General features: G+C 42.3%; 1 protein-coding gene across 4 annotated transcripts in view; it reads left to right on the forward strand.

Annotated features, from left to right (window-relative positions):
• Positions 1 to 14,282: 14,282 nt before the first annotated feature.
• Positions 14,283 to 22,484, forward strand: part of EVI5 (ecotropic viral integration site 5) — a 285,495-nt gene continuing 277,293 nt past the window's right edge. For 2 of the 4 annotated variants that reach the window (XM_063606865.1, XM_034931223.3), the window contains exon 1: positions 14,283 to 15,154. In XM_063606865.1, the coding sequence (XP_063462935.1) occupies positions 15,104 to 15,154 (51 nt within the window). In that variant the 5' untranslated portion in view covers positions 14,283 to 15,103. The remainder of the gene's footprint in view (positions 15,155 to 22,484) is intronic. The other 2 variants (XM_034931216.3, XM_055115997.2) reach the window with 2 other exon arrangements.

Consider the following 22,484-nt stretch of genomic DNA (forward strand, 5'->3'; position numbering starts at 1 on the left):
GAGGTGGTGCAGCCTGTAGTCCCAGGTACTCGGAAGGCAGAGGCAGGAGGATTGCTTAAGCCCACGAGTTCAAGGCTGCAGTGAGCTGTGATCATGCCACCGCACTCTGCCCTTGCTGACAGACTTTATCTAAAAATAAATAAATAAAATAAAATAAATTAGCTGGGCATAGTGGCATGTGCCTGTAGTCCCAGCTACTTGGGAGGCCAAGATAGGAGGATCCCTTGAGCATGGGAGGTCGAGGCTGCAGTGAGATGTCATCATGCCACTGCACTCCAGCCTGGGTGATAGAGCGAGACTCTTTGTATTAAAAAAAAAGAAGAAAGAAAGAAAAATAATTTGGGGAAAAATGCAGTTTTAAAGCCACAGAAAAATATTGTTCATTTGACCAAAATCTGAGTTTTAATCTTATTTGTATCTTTGCCTACTATATTATATTTCTCTAGTGAATTTCCCTTTTTTTTTTTTTTTGAGACAGAGTTCTGCTGTGTCGCCCAGGCTGGAGTGCAGTGGTGTGATCTCCACTTACTGCAACCTCCACCTCCCAGGTTCAAGCGATTCTCCTGCTTCAGTCTCCCGGGTAGCTGGGATAACAGGTGTGTGCCACCACGCCTGGCTAATTTTTGTATTATTAGTAGAGACAGGGTCTCACCATATTGGCCAGGCTGGTCTCGATCTCCTGACCTCAAGTGATCCGCCTGCCTCGGCCTCCCAAAGTACTGGGATTACAGGCGTGAGTCACCAAGCCCAGCCTGCTTTTTCATTCTCCTAGTGTTGTAGTCCATTCTGACTGCTATATCAAAACACAATAAATTAGGTTGCTTATAAACAACAGAAATTTATTTCTAACAGTTCTAGAGTTTGGGAAGTCTAAGATCAAGGGGCCAGCGGATTTGGTGTCTGGTGTGGGCCCACTTTCTTGTTCATAGATGGTGTCTTCTAGTTGTGTCCTCACATGGTGGAACAGACAAAACCGGTCTCTGGGGGCCTCTTTGATAAGGGCATGAATCTCATTATGAGGGCTTTATCCTAATGATCTAATCACCGACCAAGGGCCTTACCTCCTAATACTATCCCATTGGCGATTAGGTTTTCATCATATGAACTTGGGTCAGGGGAGGACACAAACTTACTGAGACAACAATTTCATACCTTCTGTTTGCTCCTCAAACTGCCAATATTTCCTCTACCCTCAATCTCAGATGATGACCTTTCTTATTTCACTGAGAAATTATAAGAACAATCAGAAAAGAATGTCTACAAATTCTCAGCATATCCACACATCTACATGCTTTTGTGTACATATATCCTGCCTTCTTTCTTGTAATAACAGAGGAATTGTCCATGCTCTCACATGAGGCTGTGAGGCTAACCCTTCCACCAGTGTACTAGATCCCATCCCTTCTCACTTACTCTGTGATGTTGCTCCAGTAATTCTCCCCCTTTTCTACTGCACCCTCAATTCCCCCCTCTAATGGATTTTCCTATCAGCATGTGTATTAGTCTGTTTTTACGCTACTGATAAAGACATACCTGAAACTGGGAAGAAAAAGAGGTTTAATTGGACTTACAGTTCCACATGGCTAGGAAGGCCTCAGAGTCATGGCAGGAGATGAAAGGCACGTCTTACATGGTGGTGGCAAGAGAAAATGAGAAAAAAGCACAAGTGGAAACCCCTGATAAACCCATAAGATCTCATGAGACTTATTAACTGTCACAAGAATAGCATGGGAAAGACCAGAACTCATGATTCAATTACCCCCACCTGGGTCCCTCCCACAAGACATGGGAATTCTGGGAGATACAATTCAAGTTGAGATTTGGGTGGGGACACAGCCAAACCATATCAGCATGCAAACATGCTGTTATTTATCCCACTTTACAAACCAACAAAAAACACTCTTCCTTACAACTAACCTTCCATTTTTCTCTTTTCCTGTACAACAAAATCCTTTCAAAGATTTGTCTGTTCCTTGGACTCTACTCTCTCTCCTCCTGTTTTCTCCTGGATTCACTCCAGTCAGGCTTTTGCCTCTACCATTGCACGAAAATAGGTCCTATCATGGTCACCAATGACTACTGTGAAAGTTGCAGATAGCAGGATGAAATCACTTTTGTTATATCCAAACAAACTAGGGCTGGGAAGCCCCAGAGTAGAGGCAGTTCATGCCTACATGTCTGAGACAAAAACTGTTTCCAAGCCCTTTTTTTTTTTTAAGAGACAGGGTCTTGTTCTGTCACCAAACCTGGAGTGCTGTGGCAAAACAGGTCACTGCAGACTCAAAATTCTGAGCTCAAAGGATCCTCCTGCCTAAGCCTCCTAAAGTGCTGGGATTATAGGTATAAACCACCATACAGGCCTCTAGTACTTTCTAAAGACCCTTTCTGATCCTTTATGCATCTCCTACTTTTTTTGATTTTTAGTAGAGATGAGGTCTCACTATGTTTCCCAGGCTAGTCTTGAACTCCTGAGCTCAAGTGATCCTCCCATCTCAGCATTCCAAAGTGCTGAGGTTACAGGCGTGAGCCACCAGGCCAGCCAGCACATCCTGTTTCAATAAGGTTTATCACTAGACATTCTTTAGAACTGCAGTAACTCAGATAAGATGTTCTTGAAAGAACACTTGCCCGGCAACGGCATCTCCACCAATGAACTGACAATAACTCTGGCTTTGAACCTCTGGAACCAATGAACTCTGTTTCTAGGCAGTTTATGTAAATCTCTATTTTGCTAATAAAAGCTCCTTTCACTCGTCTCTCATGGAATGCACTGGTGGCTTGCCATTCTGTGCATTCCAGATTAGAATCCTTATTTATATTCCTGCGTAAACTCAACATATTTAGAGATCATTTTCTCTAGTGTCTTTTTCCTTTGGTTGACATTTCCATGTTGCTGAATCCAATGGTCATTTCTCTTGACCCATCAGTAGCAATGATTTTATTTTATTTTATTTTATTTGTAGAGATAGAGTCTCACTATGTTGCCCAGGCTGCTCTTGAACTCCTAGCCTCAAGCAATCCATCTGCCTCGACCTCACAGTGTTGGGATTACAGACATGAGCCACTGAACCTGGCCAACTCAATATTCTTGTAGTACCTTTTTCTGTGTACCTTTTTCTGTGTGTCTTCCCAGATACTACACTCTCCTGATTTCCCTTCTACTTCACTGGCCATTCAGTCTGTTAGCTCCTCTTTCCTCCAACCTCTGATTGTGCTCTAGTTGAGACTCAGCCTTTGAAATTCTGTTTTCCATCTATACTCATACCCTTAGGGATCTCAGATCTCATTCGATTTAATAGCTTTAAATATATCAGAAATGGCCGGGCACGGTGGCTCACGCCTGTAATCCCAGCACTTTAGGAAGCCAAGGTGGGCGGATCACCTGAGGTCAGGGGTTCAAGACCAGCCTGGCCAACATGGTGAAACCCCGTCGCTACTAAAAATACAAAAATTAGCCAGGCATGGTGCCCTGGGCTTGTAATCCCAGCTACTTGGGAGGCTGAGGCAGGAGAATCACTTGAACCCAGGGGGCGGAGGGTACAGTGAGCTGAGATTGCACCACAGCACTCCAGCCTGGGGAACAGAGGGAGACTCTGTCTCTCTCTCTCTCTCTCTCAATCTCTCACTATATATATGAGGAAGTATTATGTATTATTCCATTTTTTCATTATCCCATTTTTTGTAAACAAATAAATTATACATATGTATATACTCAGAAATGAAATAGAAAGGAAAAAGACCAAAACATCAATAGTGATTATCATTTGGTGATGAGATTAGAAGTGATTTTTTTTTTTGGAAATGGGGTCTTGCAATATTGCCCAGGCTGGAGTGCAATGGCTATTTACAGAAATGATCATAGCCACTGTGGTCAACTCCTGTGCTCAAGAGTTTCTCTTGTTTCAGCCTACCTAGTTGCTGGAACTACGGGCACCCGCCATTGGCTCAGCTAGGTTACAAGTGATTTTAATCTTTGTGCTTTTCTGTAATCACATTTTACACAATTAATATGTAATATTTCTTTAATCAGACTAAAAAAACAAAACAAAAATGATGTATGGCTGGAAGAGTGCAGAGAAACTTACCCAATGAACTTTGAAACATTTCCTTCCCACCCTAAGCATCAGAACACTTTGGAAATGAATGCGAAGCACGCAGAGTTGAAGCAATTCCTTAAAGTTGGGAGAGAAAAAGCTTTGGTCATCAAAAACTCTGCCAATTTGCGTGCATTTTCCAGGATGGGGCCTACTTATATTTCCCAGGCATTGAGTAACTGAGAGTTAGGGGCATTCCCTAAGGAAAGACAATGGGAGAACCTGAGATTCGAGAATCCCCAGTTTTGTTTTATTTTGTTTTGTTTTGTTTTGTTTTGTTTCTGACAGGGTCTCATTGGAGTTCAGTAGTGCGATCTTGGCTCACTGCAGCCTTGACCTCCCAGGCTCAAGCAATCCTCCCACCTCAGCCTCCCGGGTAGCTGGGACTGCAGGCATGTACCATCACACCTCGCTAATTTTTGTATTTTTTTGTAAAGACAGGGGTTTCACCATGTTGCCCAGGGTGGTCTTGAACTCCTGAGCTCAAGCCATCTGCCCCTCCCCAGCCTTCCAAAGTGCTGAGATTACAGGCATCAGCCACTACTCCCAGTCTCACATTAATTTTTATAAATGTTCTATGTGTGCTTTAGAAGAATGAATATTTTCAAAATGTTGGATATAGGATTCTATCTTCACATAATAAATTAAGGCTGTTAATTACTGTGTTTACAAAAATTTTAAGTATTAACAGGTGAAATGATATGCTGTCAGAATTTGCTTTAAAATACTCCAGTTCCAGGCTGGGCGCATTGGCTCATGCCTGTAATCCCAGCACTTTAGGAAGCTGAGGCAAGCAGATCACTTGAGGTCAGGAGTTCAAGATCAGCCTAGCCAATATGGTGAAACCCGGTCTCTACTAAAAATACAAAAATTAGCCAGGCATGGTGGCGCACGCCTGTAATCCCAGCTACTCAGGAGGCTGAGGCTGGAGAATTGCTTGAACCCAGGAGGCAGAGGTTGCAGTGAGCCAAGATCACGCCACTGCACTCTAGCCTGGGCAACAGAGAAGAATCCGTCTCAAAAAAAAAAAAAAAAAAAAAAAAATCCAGTTCCTTTCACTCACCACCTCCACCCTCTGAAAAAAATTGGGGAAATATCTGAAACAAGATTGTCAAAATGGATGGTAATACCTAGAGGTTCATCATCATATGAGGGTTTCTGAAAGTGTGGTCTTTCAACCATTAGCATCAACATTACTTGGGAACTTGCTAGAAGTGCAAATACTTGGATCCCACCTGACACCTACTAAATCAGAAACTCTGGGGACAGGACCCTGCAATCTGTGTTTTAACAAACTCTCCAGGTGATTCTGATGCATGCCAAAGTTTGAGAACCACTGTATTATACTATTCTCTCTATTTTTGTGTATGTTTGAATATTTCCATAGCAATGTTTTAAAAATAGAGTTGCTATATTTGTTCTTGGTGAATTGGTAGATTTTCATTATGTAGTTACTCTCTGTTGATTTATTGTTTCCAGTTTTTTAGTTTTTTCTTAATCCTCCAAATTAGAAATGTTTATTGTTATATAGATATTTGTTTAGGTTTAATACATGCTTATCTGTACCTTTGCTCATTAGTTCATCTCCTACCTTCCAACTAAGTGTTTTCTTCTTACCTCTTTTGCTGCTCTGGCTCTAAGGCCAGCAGCGTTGGCATCACCTGGTTAATTATGAGAAATGCAGAATCAGTATCTGATTTTAATAAAATCTCCAAGTGATTTGTATGTACATTAAAGTTTGAAAAGCACTGTCCCAAAGTATTCCTTTTAGAAATTCTCTTAGTGCAGATCTCTTGTGGTAAACAGTTGTTATTTATCCAAAAAGGTCCTTATTTCACTATTCTTGAATGGGCACACAATTCTACATTAACAATTATTTTTATTTATTTTCATTTCTTTCTTTTTTTTTTTTTTTTGCGACAGAGTCTCACTCTGTCACCCAGGCTGGAGTGCAGTGGTGCAATCTCAGTTCACTGCAACCTCCACCTTCCAGGTTCAAGTGATTCTTCTGCCTCAGCTTCCCAAGTAGCTGGGATTACAGGCGTGCGTGCCACCACACCAGGCTAAGTTTTGTATTTTTAGTAGAAACGGGGTTTCGCCATGTTGGTCAGGCTGTTCTTGAACTCCTGACCTCAGGTGATCCACCTGCCTTGGCCTCCCAAACTGCAGGGACTACGGGAGTGAGCCACCATACCCGGCCTAACAATTACTTTTTGTTTTTCTTTTTCTTTTTTTTTTTTTGAGACGGAGTCTTGCTCTGTCGCCCAGGCTGGAGTGCAGTGGCACCATCTCTGCTCACTGCAAACTCCGCCTCCCGGGTTCGCGGCATTCTCCTGCCTCAGCCTCCCAAGTAGCTGGGACCACAGGCGCCCACCACCACGCCCTGCTAATTTTTTGTGTTTTAGTAGAGACGGGGTTTCACCGTGTTAGCCAGGATGGTCTCGATCTCCTGACCTCGTGATCTGCCCACCTCGGCCTCCCAAAGTGCTAGGATTACAGGTGTGAGCCACTGTGCCCGGCCAACAATTACTTTTTCTTAGCATTTTTAATGATCTTACTTTATCGTCTTCTAGCTTGCTTTATTTGCTCTTAAGTCTGCTATTCATTTATCTCAGGCTGCTGTTGAGATATTTTCTTTGATATTCTTCAGTTTTATTACAATGTTTCTAACTTTGGATAGATTCAGAATTTTTCTTGTGGTATAGGTGTGGGAAGATCTAAGATAAAAATGTAAAAGAAATAGTTATAATTAAAAAAAATAGGCTGGGTGCAGTGGCTCATGCGTGTAATCCCAGTGCTTTGGGAGGCTGAGGCAGAAGAATTTCTTGAGGCCAGGAGTTTCAGGCCAGCCTGGGCAACATAGTGAGATCCTGTCTCTACAAATAATAAATAATAAATAAATAAATTGGCCGTGTGCGGTGCTCACACCTGTAATTCTAGTACTTTGGGAGGCTGAGGTGGGCAGGTCATGAGGTCAGGAGATGGAGACCATCCTGGCCAACTTGGTAAAACCCTGTCACTACTAAAAATACAAAAATTAGCTGGGTGTGGTGGCTCGCACCTGTAACCCCAGCTACTCGGGAGGTTAAGGCATGACAATCGCTTGAACCCAAAAGGCGGAGGTTGCAGTGAGCTGAGATCGCGCCACTGCACCCCAGCCTGGCGACAGAGCAAGAGAGCGAGACTCCGTCTCAAAAAAAAAAAAAGAATGCCGGGCGCGGTGGCTCACACCTGTAATCCCAGCACTTTGGGAGGCCGAGGTGGGTGGATCACCTGTGGTCTGGAGTTCGAGACCAGCCTGGCCAACATGGTGAAACCCTGTCTCTACTAAAAATACAAAATTAGCCGGGCGTGGTGGTGTGCGCTTGTAATCCCAGCTACTCTGGAGGCTGAGGCAGGAGAATCGCTTAGAAACTGGGAGGCAGAGGTTGCAGTGAGCTGAAATTGCACCACTGCACTCCAGCCTGGGCAACAGAGGGAGACTCTATCTCAAAATAAATACATAAAAATAAATAAATGAAAGTTTAAAAAAATAAGTGGGTAGAGTGGATGGAGTCATAAGTGATCATTTATAAATGATTGTCAATTTATTGGCTACATGCAGGTGTTGGTAACTCAGATCTGTTGGGCATTCAGGCAAAATGTATTAAGTGAATTACATGGTGTTCAGAATTATTTCTAGATGTTCAGTGTGATGTGAATTAGACAATGAGACTCACAAAGCTACAGCTTTTGCTCTTTATTTATTTTTTATTTATCTTTTTAAAATTTTTACAATATTCCTGTCAAGGCATTAACTTTTTTATACTTAATTGTACTTAGGTATACTTAATTACCAGGAAAACTTTGTGGATCATACCTAAGTAAGTGTTAAGTCATTTAAAGGGCTGATGTGATGTGATATAGACAATAGTATTCTACACAATAATTTCAGGTCTACATTGATTAGATTTTCTTTTTTTGAGACAGGCTCTGTCACCCAGGCTCAAGTGCTGTGGCGTGATCCTGGCTCACTGCAGCCTTGACATCCCAGACTCAAGCAGTCCTCCCACCTCAGCCTCCTTAGTAGGTGGTACTACAAGCATGCACCACTATGCCCGGCTGATTTTTTATTTTTTGTAGAGACAGGGTCTTTCTATGGTGCCCAGGCTGGTTTCAAATTCCTGGGCTCAAGTGATCCTCCCACCTTGGCATCCCAAAGTGTTGGGATTACAGGTGTGAGCCATCACACCTGGTCATTTAAGTTTCTTTTTTTTTTTTAATGAGACAGAATCTTGCTCGGTTGCCAGGCTGCAGTGCAGTGGCGCGATCTCGGCTGAGATCACAACTTCCGCATCCCAGGTTCAAGTGATTCTCCTGCCTCAGCCTCCTGAGTAGCTAGGATTACAGGTGCACACCACCACGCCCGGCTAATTTTGTATTTTTAGTAGAGACAGGGTTTCGCCATGTTGGCCAGGCTGGGGCTACAGGCGCATGCCACCACACCCAGCTAATTTTCGTATTTTTAGTAGAGACAGGGTTTCACCGTGTTGGCCAGGATGTCCTCGATCTCTTGACCTCGTGATCCGCCCGCCTCGGCCTCCCAAAATGCTGGGATTACATGCGGGAGCCACCGTGCCCGGCTGGCCATTTTAGTTTTAATAATTTTTATATTTTTCTAACTTAAAAAAAGGTACTAAAATCTCTTACAGCTATTATTTACGAATATAGCATTCATTATTGTTATTGTGATTATTTTGTATGTGTTTAATCTCATTTTCAATATAAGCTCCTGGAAATCAAAGATTTTGTCTATCTTATTCACCACTCTATTCTCAGTACTTGACCTTGTCTTGCATGAAACAGATATCGAATAAATATTTGTTAAATGAATGAATGAATGAAAATACTGATACCACATTTAACAATTCTACAAGTATTATAGGTTTTACCATCTAACAAATAAAATAGATTGTGTAGGGCAGAGTCACAGCCAACCTGTCATAAAAGAAAATGCAAATGAAAAATAAACCTTTGTACGTATAGCTGCTAAGATTTTGGGGCTTTTGTTAATGTAACATAACCAGCAAAAGCTCAATGATACAGCATATAGAATATACATATACAGATGGACCAGCAGATGAGATTCCAAAGATAGTTCAATAAGCATTAACTACACCCACACACTTCATTCCCTAACAGAAAGAATGGAATTCTTGTTCACTAAGATCTGCCTCAAACATTACTTACTTTGTTCCTCTGGCTACTCAAGTATTTAGTCAGAACTCTTTTCTTTCCTTTTTTTCCCAGGCTGGAGTGCAGTGATGCCATCATAGCTCACTGAAACCTCTAACTTAAGGCCCAGGGAATCCTCCTGCCTCAGCCTCCTGAGTAGCTGAGACTACAAGTGCCACCTTGGGTAACAGTCAGACTCTGTCTCAGTAAAATAAAATAAAATTAGCCACCATGCTCAGCTAAATTTTTATTTTTAGTTTTTTTAGAGACGGGGTCTCACGTTGTTGCCCAGGCTGGTCAGGACTCTTGATTGCATATGACAGAAACCCAACCCAACCTTTCAACCTGCTCCTCCCTCCCAGTCTCCGTAAATGGCAACTCCATCCTTAAAGTTGCCCAAGCCCCAAATCTCAAAGTTAACCTTGCGTTCTCTCTTTTATCTCATAGCCAGTCTGAAGGCAAATCATGTTGGCTGAAAATATATCCAAACTTAATCACTTCTCATCACTTGCACTTTCCACCATAGTTCAAGCAATCATCATCTCTCAATATCTTCCAACTGGTCTCCAGGTTTATACTGCTACCCCCTAGAGAATTTACTTCACAGCAGCCAATGCTTTTAAACATAAAACATGAATCAGAAAGCTGGGCACAGCTGCATGCACCTGTAATCTCAGCTACTTGGGAGGTTGCAGTGTGCTTTGATTGCATCTGTAAAGAGCTGCTGCACTCCAGCCCAGGCAATATAGCAAGACTCTGCCTCTTAAAACACAAACACACACACACACACACACACACACACACCATAGAAGTCAGATGTCACTTTGCTTATCCATCCAATTTAGAATAAAAACCAAAGTCCTAAAAAGGCCTATAGGGCCTTCTATGTAATCTGATTCTGTTTTCTCTGATTTCATATCCTAGTATTTGTCTTGCTTACTCCATTCTAACCACACCACTGGTCTCCTTGTTGTTCCTTGAATATGCCCAGTGCATTTCTGCCTCAAAGCCTTTGTACTTGCTCTTCTCTCGGTTTAGAATGCTCTTCCCTAGATATGGCTTGCTTGCCCACCGTCACCTTTTTTTTTTTTCTTTTTTGAGACCGAGTTTCACTCTTGTTGCCCAGCTGGAGTGCATTGGCACGATCTCAGCTCACTGTAACCTCCGCCTCCCAAGCTCAAGCCATCCTCCCATCTCAGCCTCCTAAGTAGTTGGGATTACAGGCATGCACCACCACACCCAGCTAATTTTTGTATTTTTTGTAGAGACTAGGTTTTGCCAACTTGCCCAGGCTGGTCTTGAACATCATGAGCTCAAGCGATCCACCTGCCTTGGCCTCCCAAAGTGCTGGGATTGCAGGCGTGAGCCACTGTGCCCAGCCCCCACCACCTACTTTGTGAGGTCTTCCCTGACTGTCCTGTTTAAAATTATAATAACCACCAGGTACAGTGGCTCATGCTTGTAATCTCAGCACTTTGGGAGGCTGAGGCAGTTGGTCACTTGAGCTCAGGAGTTCTAGACCAGCCTGGGCAACATGGTGAAACCCTGTCTCTACCAAACAAACAAACAACAACAACAACAAAAACCCAAAAAATAAAAAAACCCAAACAAATGAAAAATAAAAGTTAGCTGGGCATGGTAGCATGTGCCTGTAGTCTCAGATACTTGGGGGCTGAGATGGGAGGATTGCTTGAATCCAGGAGGTTGAGGCTGCAGTGAGCTCTGATCTCATTCCACCTTGGGCAACACAGTCAGATCCTGTCTCAATAAAATAAAATAAATTTGTAATAACCTTTCTTCATACTCCCTTTCTCCTTCACTCATACCATCTCATATCATATATATTATATATGTATTTATTAATGTGTTCAACTTATTTTTTCGACTAAGTCAAATCAAGATTATTTTTCTATTTTATTTTTCTTTTCCAAGATGATCTAAATTCCCAGAAGGTATCATTTTCTTTTTTCATGTATATTTTGTTCATAGATATATTTTTAATGTATATTTTGTGGAAAAATATACGTAACCTGAAGTTTGCTGATTTAACCATATTTAGGTGTATAATTCGGTGGCATTAAGTATATTTACAATATTGATAACCACCATCACTACTTAGTTGCAAAACTCTTTTATTGCCCCACCAGAAACTGTCCATTAAGCACTAACTCCTCATTCCCTGTTCCCCCAGACCTTAGTAATCACCATTTTACTTTCTCTCTTTATGAATTTGACTACTCTAGATACCTCATATAAGTGGAAGAATATAATATTTGTCCTTTCACGATGGATTTATTTCACTTACCATAATGTTTTCAAGGCTCATTCATGTTATAGCATGTAGCAGAACTTCATTCCTCTGTATGCCTGAATAATATATTTAATTGTATCACATTTTCTTTTTTTTTTCTTTTGAGACTGAGTCTAGCTTTGTCACCCAGGCAGGAGTGCAGTGGTGTGATCTTGGCTTACTGCAATCTCTGCCTCCAGGGTTTAAGCGATTCTCCTGCCTCAGCCTCTTGAGTAGCTGGGATTACAGGTGCCTGCCACCACGCCTGGCTAATTTTTTTGTATTTTTAGTAGAGACGGGGTTTCACTGTGTTGGCCAGGCTGGTCTCGAACTCCTGACCTCAGTGTATCACTTTTTCTTTATCCATTTATTTTTTGATAGACATTTGGATTGTTTCCCCCTTTTGGCTGTTGTAAATAGTGCTGCTATGAATATTGGTGAAGAAGTATCTATTTGAGCTCCTGTTTTAAATTCTTTCAGCTTGGAGTGGAATTACTGAATCATATGGTAATTCTATTTTTAACTTGAGGAACTGCCAAACTGTTTTCCACAGTGGCTGTATCAGTTTACATTCCCACCAGCAATGCACAAGGGTTTACATTTCTCCACATCTCACCAACATTTGTAATATTCTGCTTTTTTCATAACAGCGTTCTAGTAAGTGTGAAGTGGTGTATCATTTGGTTTTGATTTGCTTGTCCCTAATCACTAATAACGCGGTGCATCTTTTCACGTGCTCATTGCATATCTTCTTTGGAGAAATGTTCAAGTCCTTTGCTACCCCCTACCCTTTTTAAATTTGAGACAGGGTCTCACTCTGTTGCCTAGGCTAGAATGCAATGGTGCACTCACAGTTTCTATGTAATAGGAATTTAGCAGCAGCTTGCTGACTGGTTCTGGCTTTTGGTTTTTCATGAGATTCAGTCTGATGTGAGCTGGTACTGAAGTAATCTGAAGGCTTGACTGGGGCTGAAAGATTTGCTTTTGAGGTGGCTCATTGGCATGGCTGTCAAAGTTGGTCCTGAATGTTGATGGGAGGCCTTAGTTCTTTTCCTTCACAGAGCTGTTCACACATGGTGGCTGGCTTCCCCTAAAGCATGCAATTTAAGAAAACAAGGCAAAAAGTGCAATAACCTAGTCTCAAAGGTTATAATTGGTCACTTTTTTTTTTTTTCTTGAGACAGAGTCTCGCTCTGTCGCCCAGGCTGGAGTTCAGTGGCGTGATCTCGGTTCACTGAAAGCTCCACCTCCCAGGTGCAAGCAATTATCCTGTCTCATCCTCCCTAGTAGCTGGAACTACAGGGGCACACCACTATGCCCGGCTGATTTTTGTGTTTTTAGTAGAGATGGGGTTTCACCATATTGGTCAGGCTGGTCTGGAACTCCTGACCTCAGGTGATCCACCTGCCTTGGCCTCCCAAAGTCCTGGGATTACAGGCATGAGCCACTACACCCAGCCATAATTGGTCACTTTTGCCATATTTTGTTGGTCACACAGACAAGCCTTATTCGATGTAGGAGGGATTACACATGGATACATAAATGAATACCAGGCAAAGAGGATCACTGGGGGTCAAAAGCAAGGATCACTCAGGGTCAAATCAGAATGGCTACCACCTGTACCTATTTCCAGTGCCTAGAACAATGCCTGGTACAATATGTTAAAAAAAAGTTTGATAAGTACATGAGTCCTTCCTTCTTTCCTTTTTCCCTTCCTCCTTCTCTCCTTCCTTTGAAGGTTATGGGGGTGGTCACAGCATTAAAGAAAGATTAGAACAGCAAAGGCTTAGTAAAGGCAGGATTACTGGAACCGGGGATTTTAATATCCTCAGGATATTCTCCATCTCATTTAGCTTCTCTGAGTATAGCCAGGATCTCCTTAGAGTTTCATCCTTAGAGCTTTATAATGAGAGGGCACAGGGCTTTTACTTTTCCAGCTCTGGTTTGAAAAACCCCAGGGCAGGATTCTCCCAGGCATAACCCCTTGAATCAATCAGTATGATCAGGGAGTTAAGGTAATGTGACTGGCTTTGTTTGAGTCAGGCATCTACACCTGTTAATGGAAAAAGATGGAAGGGGGTATGGACAATAAAAATAGTACAACTCAGCCACGCTAGATACTCCCCTTTCTCTATGTTCCCACCATTATATCTTGGTACAACAGAACATATAATGTTATTGTTCATTTACTTGTTCATATGTTTGTCTTCTATACTAGACTACACATTCTTACACTAGAATGTGAACACAGGTACCACATTTTTGTAACTCCAAATGATATAGGTTTTGTAGTCAAGAGAGACTCATGGTTGCATTTTTGCCTTTTCCTTCTACTAACAATGTGACTTTGGACCAGGCATAGCTTCCCTGTCTTTTAAATGGGCCAAATAATAGTTGTGTCATGTGGAAGCACATAACATTATTTCTGACATGCTGTAGGAGCTGAAAATGTGAATTACTGTCCTTCCTCTTAGGAAAGTAGCTGACATAGTTGAATATCTTTAATATATTTGTGAATAAATGAAGGAGTAAATAAATTCAGCATTCTTGGCGACTGGCTTGGGGATTCACTTGTAAATGGGGATAACAATAGGATTATGATAAAGATTAAGTGAGATGATAGATGAAAAGCGCTTCCACAGTGCCCAGCTATGGTAAGTGCTTTAAAAGCATAAGCCATCAGCAACACGGGGGTGTTCACCTACAGTCCCAGCCATTCAGGAGGCTGAGGCAGGAGGGTCACTGGAGCCTAGGAGTTCAAGGCCAGCCTGAGAAACATAGCGAGACCCTGTCTTTAAAAAATGAAACAAAATGGGAGCCATCATGAGAGAGGTAATCCTTTAAAACCAATATATCAGATCTCCTAGAAAAGAATTGAAGAAGTGGCTTTCTCTCTATTTAGGTACCTCTCACAAGCTATATCACTTGCTTCTGTACTGCATAGTAAACTCTCAATAGCCCCTGAGTAACAAACTGCAACATCCATTAATAGAACACAACATAGCCTGCAGAATTCCAAAACCTCAGGTAAAGAATGAGAAAAAAAAAAAGACAAAGAGGAAAGTTCTACCAAATTAATAATTTTGTCTAGTGTCAGAAAACACCTAATTATAGAAGTTTCTAGCCAATGCCTCAGCGTCGGCACTCAAACACAATAACAATTGTAACGTCATTCTGAGATAAGTCATAGAAGGAAGGAAGGAGGGACAGAAGAAGGAAGATGGAAGAGGGAAGGAAGGAAGGGAGGGAGGGAGGAAGGGGAGAAAAGAAGGAAAGAAGGAATGAAAAACCAAAATCAATTAGCATACCTAAGACAAAAAGGCTTTGGTTTCAGCATTCCTAGTCCTCCACATTCCCAGCTCCCTACTACCTAACAAGTGTATAAGGTGGAACTGAAAGGGTGTTAAATGGGTGGATCCCAGTGGCAATGTCTTTGTTAACACTGCCTATGAGTCAGCTATAAATTCAATTCAAATCCCCAGTCTCTCTGTCTTCTCTGCTTATCATGGTTACCAACAAAATGACTGCTGCCTTTAGAAACCCTAGTGGGAAACAGGTAAATGTGTAAAACGATGTTTGATTTTATATTAAAACTTATAAAAATGTAATTGCTGTAACAGAAAGTAATTTGTTATTGAGTTAGGATTTGTATATTTCGCTTAATCTTCAAAACACAGGAACAGCTTGTTAACATTTCTTCAGTTTTATTTTAAGACTGTTATCTCATTGTACTGCAGCCATTCGAGTGATGAACAAAATTTATGAAGTGTTAGGTTTAATTCCATACCTGCAAGAAAGGTATTTTAGTAATTGGCTTTTTGTAATTCAACACTTGCCGCAATTCTCTCCTAGCTGTAATTGGCTGCTGTTTACGTTTCTTTGAATATACACATTCACAGAGGAGACCTAGCATGTCTGTATGGGCTTCACATTTCTCATATGGAGAAGAAGAAAATGACTGGTTACCATAGCATTTGTTCACAAACTCTATTTGGTGACAGTGTTGATGGTTGCATGGCCTCTCAATGATTTCAGAAGTGTTGCCTCCCGTCGTGTTTGGGAACACAGTTCATAATAAAAGCTACATAAATTTTTCTGTAAAGTATCATGTTCCTAAAATAGTTTCCTCACCTCATCCTTTTTTTTTTTTTTTTTGGTGGAGGTGGGAGAAACTGCTAATTAACATTAGCTAATGTTTGTACCTGGCTTTAATTAGACAATTTCACACGAAATCAAAACACATCTCACGTCGCATCTATGATTGGGACTCTTATTTTTATTTGCTTGATGAAGAGACTGAAGCTTACAGAGGTTAAAAGCCAGACTATTAGCAGGTGTCAAAATCAGGATTCTTCTAATTCAGTCTTTTTTATTTGTCTTTTTGTTTTTGCACATTGGTGTTTTGTGGCTTTGGAAAATAGCAATTACAATAGCTATTATTTTTGAATATTTGTTATACACATGGCATATATTATTCCACTTAACTGTCACTTCAGTGCTTAAGTAGATATTATTATCTCCAGTTTATGAATGAGAAGATTGGAGCTTGAAGAGCTCAAAGGGGTTGATCACGTTTTTGGCAAGAACACTTGAAATTTTAGGTCACAGTCTAGTCACTTGCATGAATGTAGAAGTTACTAGTTCCCAGATAATTGGATAGTTTAAGGGGAATTACTAACTCTAGTTCCACCAAATTTTCTCTTGCTTTAAAACAAGTATTTTGCAAAGTCAAGAAATGAATGAATTTCTCCTTTTGGTGGGTAGGCTAGAAACTGGCACACTATTGATGTCCCATTCTGGTGACTCAATTTCGAAAGTTTTTTGGGCTGACAGTGTTAATGTGTAGTATCACATATAGAAATGATGTCTGAGCTGTAGCTCCAGAGAGCTTGTTCTTTCCCATAGTCATGGCAGATCTAGTCTCCACCTGTGCACAAGTATCAAGAGATAAACAGAATTGTGTGTCTCTTAATAATGTTCTTTCCTAAGATGATGTCAGAGTCTTCTAAAGAATGCATACAGTGGAGGTAAAGTGGTAAAGTGGTGAGGTTAAAGCTATTATTTCCTTTTTTTTTTTTTGAGACAGGATCTTGCTCTGTTGCCCAGGGTGCAGTGCAGTGCAGTGGCGTGATGTCAGCTCACTGCAACCTCCACCTCCTGGGCTCAAGTGATCTTCCCACCTTAGCCTCCCTAGTTGCTGGGACTACAGGTGCACGCCACCATGCCCTGCTAAGTTAAAGCTATTCTTATAACTCCAGTGCATGGAGGCCATAGCTTTTTATTTGAGTACCTTTCAGATTCATATTGTAGAAAGTAATGAGCCTAGTAATGAATAGCTGTCACTATTTCATTGTGAGCCTTCATTTAAAAAACAAAAAACAAAAAACTAGTTTTGAACATTAGTAGGAGTTGAAATGGAGTGTTATGTCTCCTTTTTCTTTAATAGTGCTACCAATAGGACTTTCTGATGAGTGGAAATGTTCTATATTTGTGCTGTCAGACAGTAGCCACTAGCCACATGTGCTATTATTGAGCACTTGAACTATGTGAGTGTGACTATGAAACTGAACTTTTAAGTTTATTTATTTTTGAGACAGGGCCCCACTCTGGCACACAGGCTGGAGTGCAGGGGTGTGATCTTAACTCACTGCAACCTCCACCTCTTGGGCTCAAGTGACCCTCCCACTTCAGTCTCCAGAATAGCTACAGTTGTGCCAACACACCTAGCTAATTTTTTTATTTTTATTTTTGTACAGATAGGGTCTGACTATGTTGCTCAGGCTGGCCTCAAACTCTTGGCCTCAAGTGATCCTCCTGTCTTGGGCTCCCAAAGTGCTGGGATTACAGGCATGAGCCACCATGCCTGGCTTAATTTAAGTTTAAATGTAAATAGTCACATGTTGCTAGTATCTCTAGTGGTTGCTGTATTGGACAGTGCAATCCTAGAATGTAACTGAGATGGTCTAGTTCTCTAAAAAGCTCCCAGCGTGAGGGAGGAATATTGTTCACAGTGGGTTTGACTTTTCTGGTGAGTTCCTTCTTTGTACCTTGGGTTGTTTTTTGCCTTTCAGAGGACTGTCTCCCTTGCATTTCCTTTCTGTGAACAATGGAGCTAACATGACTGACTTAAACACCTTTGGCAGTTTAGAGCACGGTGTTCCAGGGTTTAACCCTTGCCAAGTTTAGAGGGGTTCCCCTCCCAGACAGTGACCCAAATCAATGCTAAGGCTGTACAGTATCAGAACATAGAAAACTTTGAATTGCTCACTGAATTTACCGCAAATAAAACTATCTGAAGGCCAGGCGCGGTGGGTCATGCCTGTAATCCCAGCACTTTGGGAGGCTGAGGTGGGCGGATCACAAGGTCAGGAGATTGAGACCGTCCTGGCTAACATGGTGAAACCCCGTTTCTACTAAAAATACAAAAAATTAGCCAGGTGTGGTGGCAGGCGCCTGTAGTCCCAGCTGCTCGGGAGGCTGAGGCAGGAGAATGGCGTGAACCCAGGAGGCAGAGCTTGCAGTGAGTCAAGATCTTGCCACTGCACTCCAGCCTGGGCGACGGAGCGAGAAAAAAAAAAGAAGAAGAAGCTGAGGCAGGAGGATGGCTTGAATTCAGGAGTCCAAGTCCAGCCTGAGCAACATAGTGAGACCCAGTCTTTTAAATTAATAAAATAAAATGAAACCACAAACCTCAAACAAACAAAAAGACAAAACAGGATTTCAATCATTGTGAAGCTCTTGATCTAGTAGATGAGTAATGTATATAAACCAAAATATTACAATTTCAGAGAAGTGCTACAGGGCCTAATGTTTAACCACTTCTGGCATTCAACTGACTGTGTTAAAAACTCTGCCACCACTTTCCAGGGGTATAAATTGAGGTAAGTTATTTGGTATTTATTAAATTTCAGCTTCTTCATATGCAAGGGGGTTATGATAATAATACCTACCCCATGAGGACAATATGAGGATTAAACGAAATAGTGTATGTATATAGCCTTAGCCAACACCCATACATGTTGAGTGCTCAACCAGGTGTTAGCTATTAGATTTTAAAATTTTATTTAATTTTTATGGGGTTTTTTTTGTTGTTGTTGTTGCTATTGAGACAGAGTCTTGCTCTGTTGCCCAGGCTGGAGTGCAGTGGCACGATCTCGGCTCACTGCAAGCTCCACTTCTTGGGTTCAAGCAATTCTCCTGCCTCAGCCTCCCGAGTAGCTGGGACTACAGGCACACACCACCACGCCCAGCTAATTTCTGTATTTTTAGTAGAGATGGGGTTTCACCATGTTGGCCAGGTTGGTCTTGAACTCCTGACCTTGTGATCCACCACCTTGGCCTCCCAAAGTGCTGGGATTACAGGCATGAGCCATCATGTCCTGCCTAGTTTTTTTTTTTTTTTGTTTGTTTTGTTTTTGAGATGGAGTCTCTCACTCTGTCACCTAGGCTGGAGTGCAATGATGCACTCTCGGCTCACTGCAACCTCCGCCCCCGAGGTTCAAGCGATTCTCCTGTCTCAGTCTCCCGAGTAGCTGAGATTACAGGCACATGCCGCCATGCCCGGCTAATTTTTTTTTTGTATTTCAGTAGAGATGGGGTTTCACTGTGTTGTCCAGGCTGGTCTTGAACTCTTCAGCTCGGGCAATCCACCCACCTTGGCCTCCCAAAGTGCTAGGATTACAGGTGTGAGCCACCACGCCCCGCCACTATTTTTTATAGTTTTTAAGGTAAAATTTACATTCACTGAAATGTTACCTGCATATTTTTTGATAAGTGAATATACCTATGTAACTCACATCCCTATCAAGATAGAGACCATTTTTACCACCCAGAAATTTCACTCATGTACCATCCCAGTCAATCCCCTGCCACAGGGAACCACTGTTATGATTTTTTTCACCACAGATTAATTTTGTCTTTTCTAGAATTTCAAATAAATGGAACAGTATGACACTCTTTTGTGTCATTTATTTATCTTCACATAGATAATTCACATATTTTAAGATAAAAAAGGTACAATTTTAAACCTTTTGGGCATGCAGTAAAAATCTCCTTCCCACTGGTACCCACCAGTCACCCAGTCTTCCTCTCTCTCTCTCTCTCTTTTTTTTTTTTTTGAGACAAGATCTTTCTCTGTCGCCCAGGCTGGAGTGCAGTGGCACGATCATGGCTCACTTCGGCCTCACCCTTCCAGGCTCAGGCAATCCTCCTGCCTCAGTCTCCCAAGTAGCAGGACTACAGGTGCCTACCATCACACCTGTCTAAATTTTTTTTTGTATTTTTTTTTTTTGTAAAGATAGGGTTTTGCCATATTGCTCAGGCTAGTCTTAAACTCCTGATCTTAAATGATCTGCCAGCCTCAGCCTTCCAAAGTGTTTAGATTATAGGCGTGAGCCACCGTGCTTGGCTCAGTCTTCCTCTCTTGAAGCAATCAATGTTATTAGTTTCATGTGGGCCATCCCATGTCTTATCATTATTAATTCAGGTGCTTACAAAAGGCTCTTTGAGAACTGTTTTAAAGGTTACCCAAAGAATCTTGTGACAACCCAGCTAAAATGATATAAAATCAGTTTTAACATAACTGAAGTTTTTAGATTCTGATTCCAAATGTCAGATGGTGACATTTTACCTTTCTCTGACTTTATGCCAAATTTAGTTTAAGTTCTAGCATCTATAATTTTCATTTACTGAACAAATATATATTTAACAAATATGAAAATACAACCATGAAACAAACAAAATCAAATCCTGGACTTAAGGAGCTAATAGTAAAAAATTCACCAATATAACTACCCAATTACAGTTTCATGCGATGTGAAAGGAGTAAGAGACCACCATAGGGAGGTCAGAAGATGCTTCTCAGAGGTGGATACTAGAGCCGTTGTCAAAGGATGAGGACTGGGAGAACTTTCCGGGCACAGAGCAATGCATGAGTAAAAGCTCTGTTGAGGCCAGGAAGCCGGTAAATAGGGAATAAAAGAGGCTAGCGTGGCTGGAGCACAGACAGCAGGGTGGAATTGGTCTGAGCAGTGAGAAGAGGTGGAGAGGTGGGCAAGGCACCTGGCCATTCAGGGCTTGGTTAGTTAGGAGGGTTTTTTCTAAGAGAATGGGAAGGTGTTTAAGTGGTTTAGGCTGGGAAGTGACAGGGTCACACTGTTATTTTGAAAAAGTCACTCTGCCTGTTGTGTTGAGATTAGAATGGGGATAAAGGGAATATGGGTAAACCACAAGAAGACTAGGTCAGTAATCCCTCCACCCCCACTCCCCAGGTGAAGGTAGCCTAGACTAGGGTGGTGATGGAGGAAATAGGAGAGGACAGATTCAAGGACCATTTGTAAGGGAAAAACCAATAGAATTTGCTGACGGATGGAATATAAGAGGGGAGAGGTACATTATCAAGGATGTAGCTTAGTTTTCTTATACAAGGATTGAGTTGCAATAAAATTGTTAATTGAAATTTCTTTAAATAATGGCACAACCTAAAGTTATGCAAACATTTGCCTCAGATAAAAGTTCAAGTTTTCAAAGTTTTTAGCTGGGTGGAGGGCATGGCTTTACTTCCTATTTCTTGGTATTTCCTAATCTTGTTGAAAAAAAAGTAAGGTTTTTTTTTTTTTTTTTTTTTTCTGAAATGCTTAGTTCAGTGGAAACCCATCTGCGAATTCTGTCTTATAAATTTAAATTAAAAAATAGGGATATCTAATTTCTAGACAAATAATTCTGGAGTTTCTTGTGCTGCTAATTATTATAATTTTTGTCCCTTTTTTTTTTTGAGACAGAGTATCGTTCTGTCGCCCAGGCTGGAGTGCAGTGGCGCGATCTTGGCTCACTGCAACCTCCACCTCCGTGGTTCAAGCAATTCCCCTGCCTCAGCCTCCAGAGTAGCTTGGCTGGGAGTACAGGCGCACGCCACGACGCCGGGCTATATTTTTTTTTTTTGTATTTTTAGTAGAGACGGGGTTTCACCATGTTGGCCAGATTGGTCTCCAACTCCTGACCTCAGGCAATCCGCCCGCCTCGGCCTCCCAAAGTGTTGGGACTACAGGTGTGAGCCACCGCGCCCGGCTGTCACTTCTAAACATATAATGAAAGTAATCTGTATTGCCTTTTTACTTTTTCTTGCCTGCTTTTCCTGGACCAGAAATTAATAGGCTGTTTCCGTCCCAAACAAAGTACTTTCCTTCTAAGAATGTCTTCGTTGACGCTGGAGGGCTGCCCGGCTGAATCTTACGTATTCGTGCCCATGTTCTGCCCCCTGCAGGAGTCTGCATAAACCCAGTGCGAAGACACGTGTAAGAGTACATTACAATTACAAGTGTCATTTACGCGTTGATTATTGTTTTTGCGAGTGCCCTAAGGCCACCTCTGGGGGAGCTCGGGGCTGCCTTCCGAAGCATGCGCGTCAGCACCGCGTGCCAGGGCCCTGGAAGTCAGGCTCCGCGTCGGTGCGGCAGCGCGAGGCCTGCAGTCCTAAGCTCGGGGTCGCTTCGGGCCCCCGAGGGGGTGTGTGTTCTACCGTTTTAACATGGAAGGGGCGGTTCAAGTGGCCGGGGAAGTCGGCGACTTCCAGGACTGAGGGCTGGTGCTTTGAAAGAGAGGCGGAGGGAGAGAGCGATTTCCCCGCCTTCTCTGCACTCCGTCCAATCCCTTCGCCTTCTCCTTTTCTCGGCCGGCCCGCCCGGCCCCTAACCTGCTCCAACCCATTCTGCGGTAGAGGCTGCCGGGTCTCTTTAAGGGCCTGCCGCGCCTGCGCTTTGGGCTCTCCTGACGCGGCCGGGCCGGACCCCGGAGGAACCAGCTGGTCAGCTGGCAAGGGGCTGGCTGCGGTTCCGACAGCGGCGGTGCCGGGAGGGGTAGGTGAGGGTCGCGAGGCGGCCCTGAGCTTC

The sequence above is a fragment of the Pan paniscus genome, chromosome 1 (assembly GCF_029289425.2).
Source record: "Pan paniscus chromosome 1, NHGRI_mPanPan1-v2.0_pri, whole genome shotgun sequence".
Taxonomy (NCBI): Eukaryota; Metazoa; Chordata; class Mammalia; order Primates; family Hominidae; genus Pan; species Pan paniscus.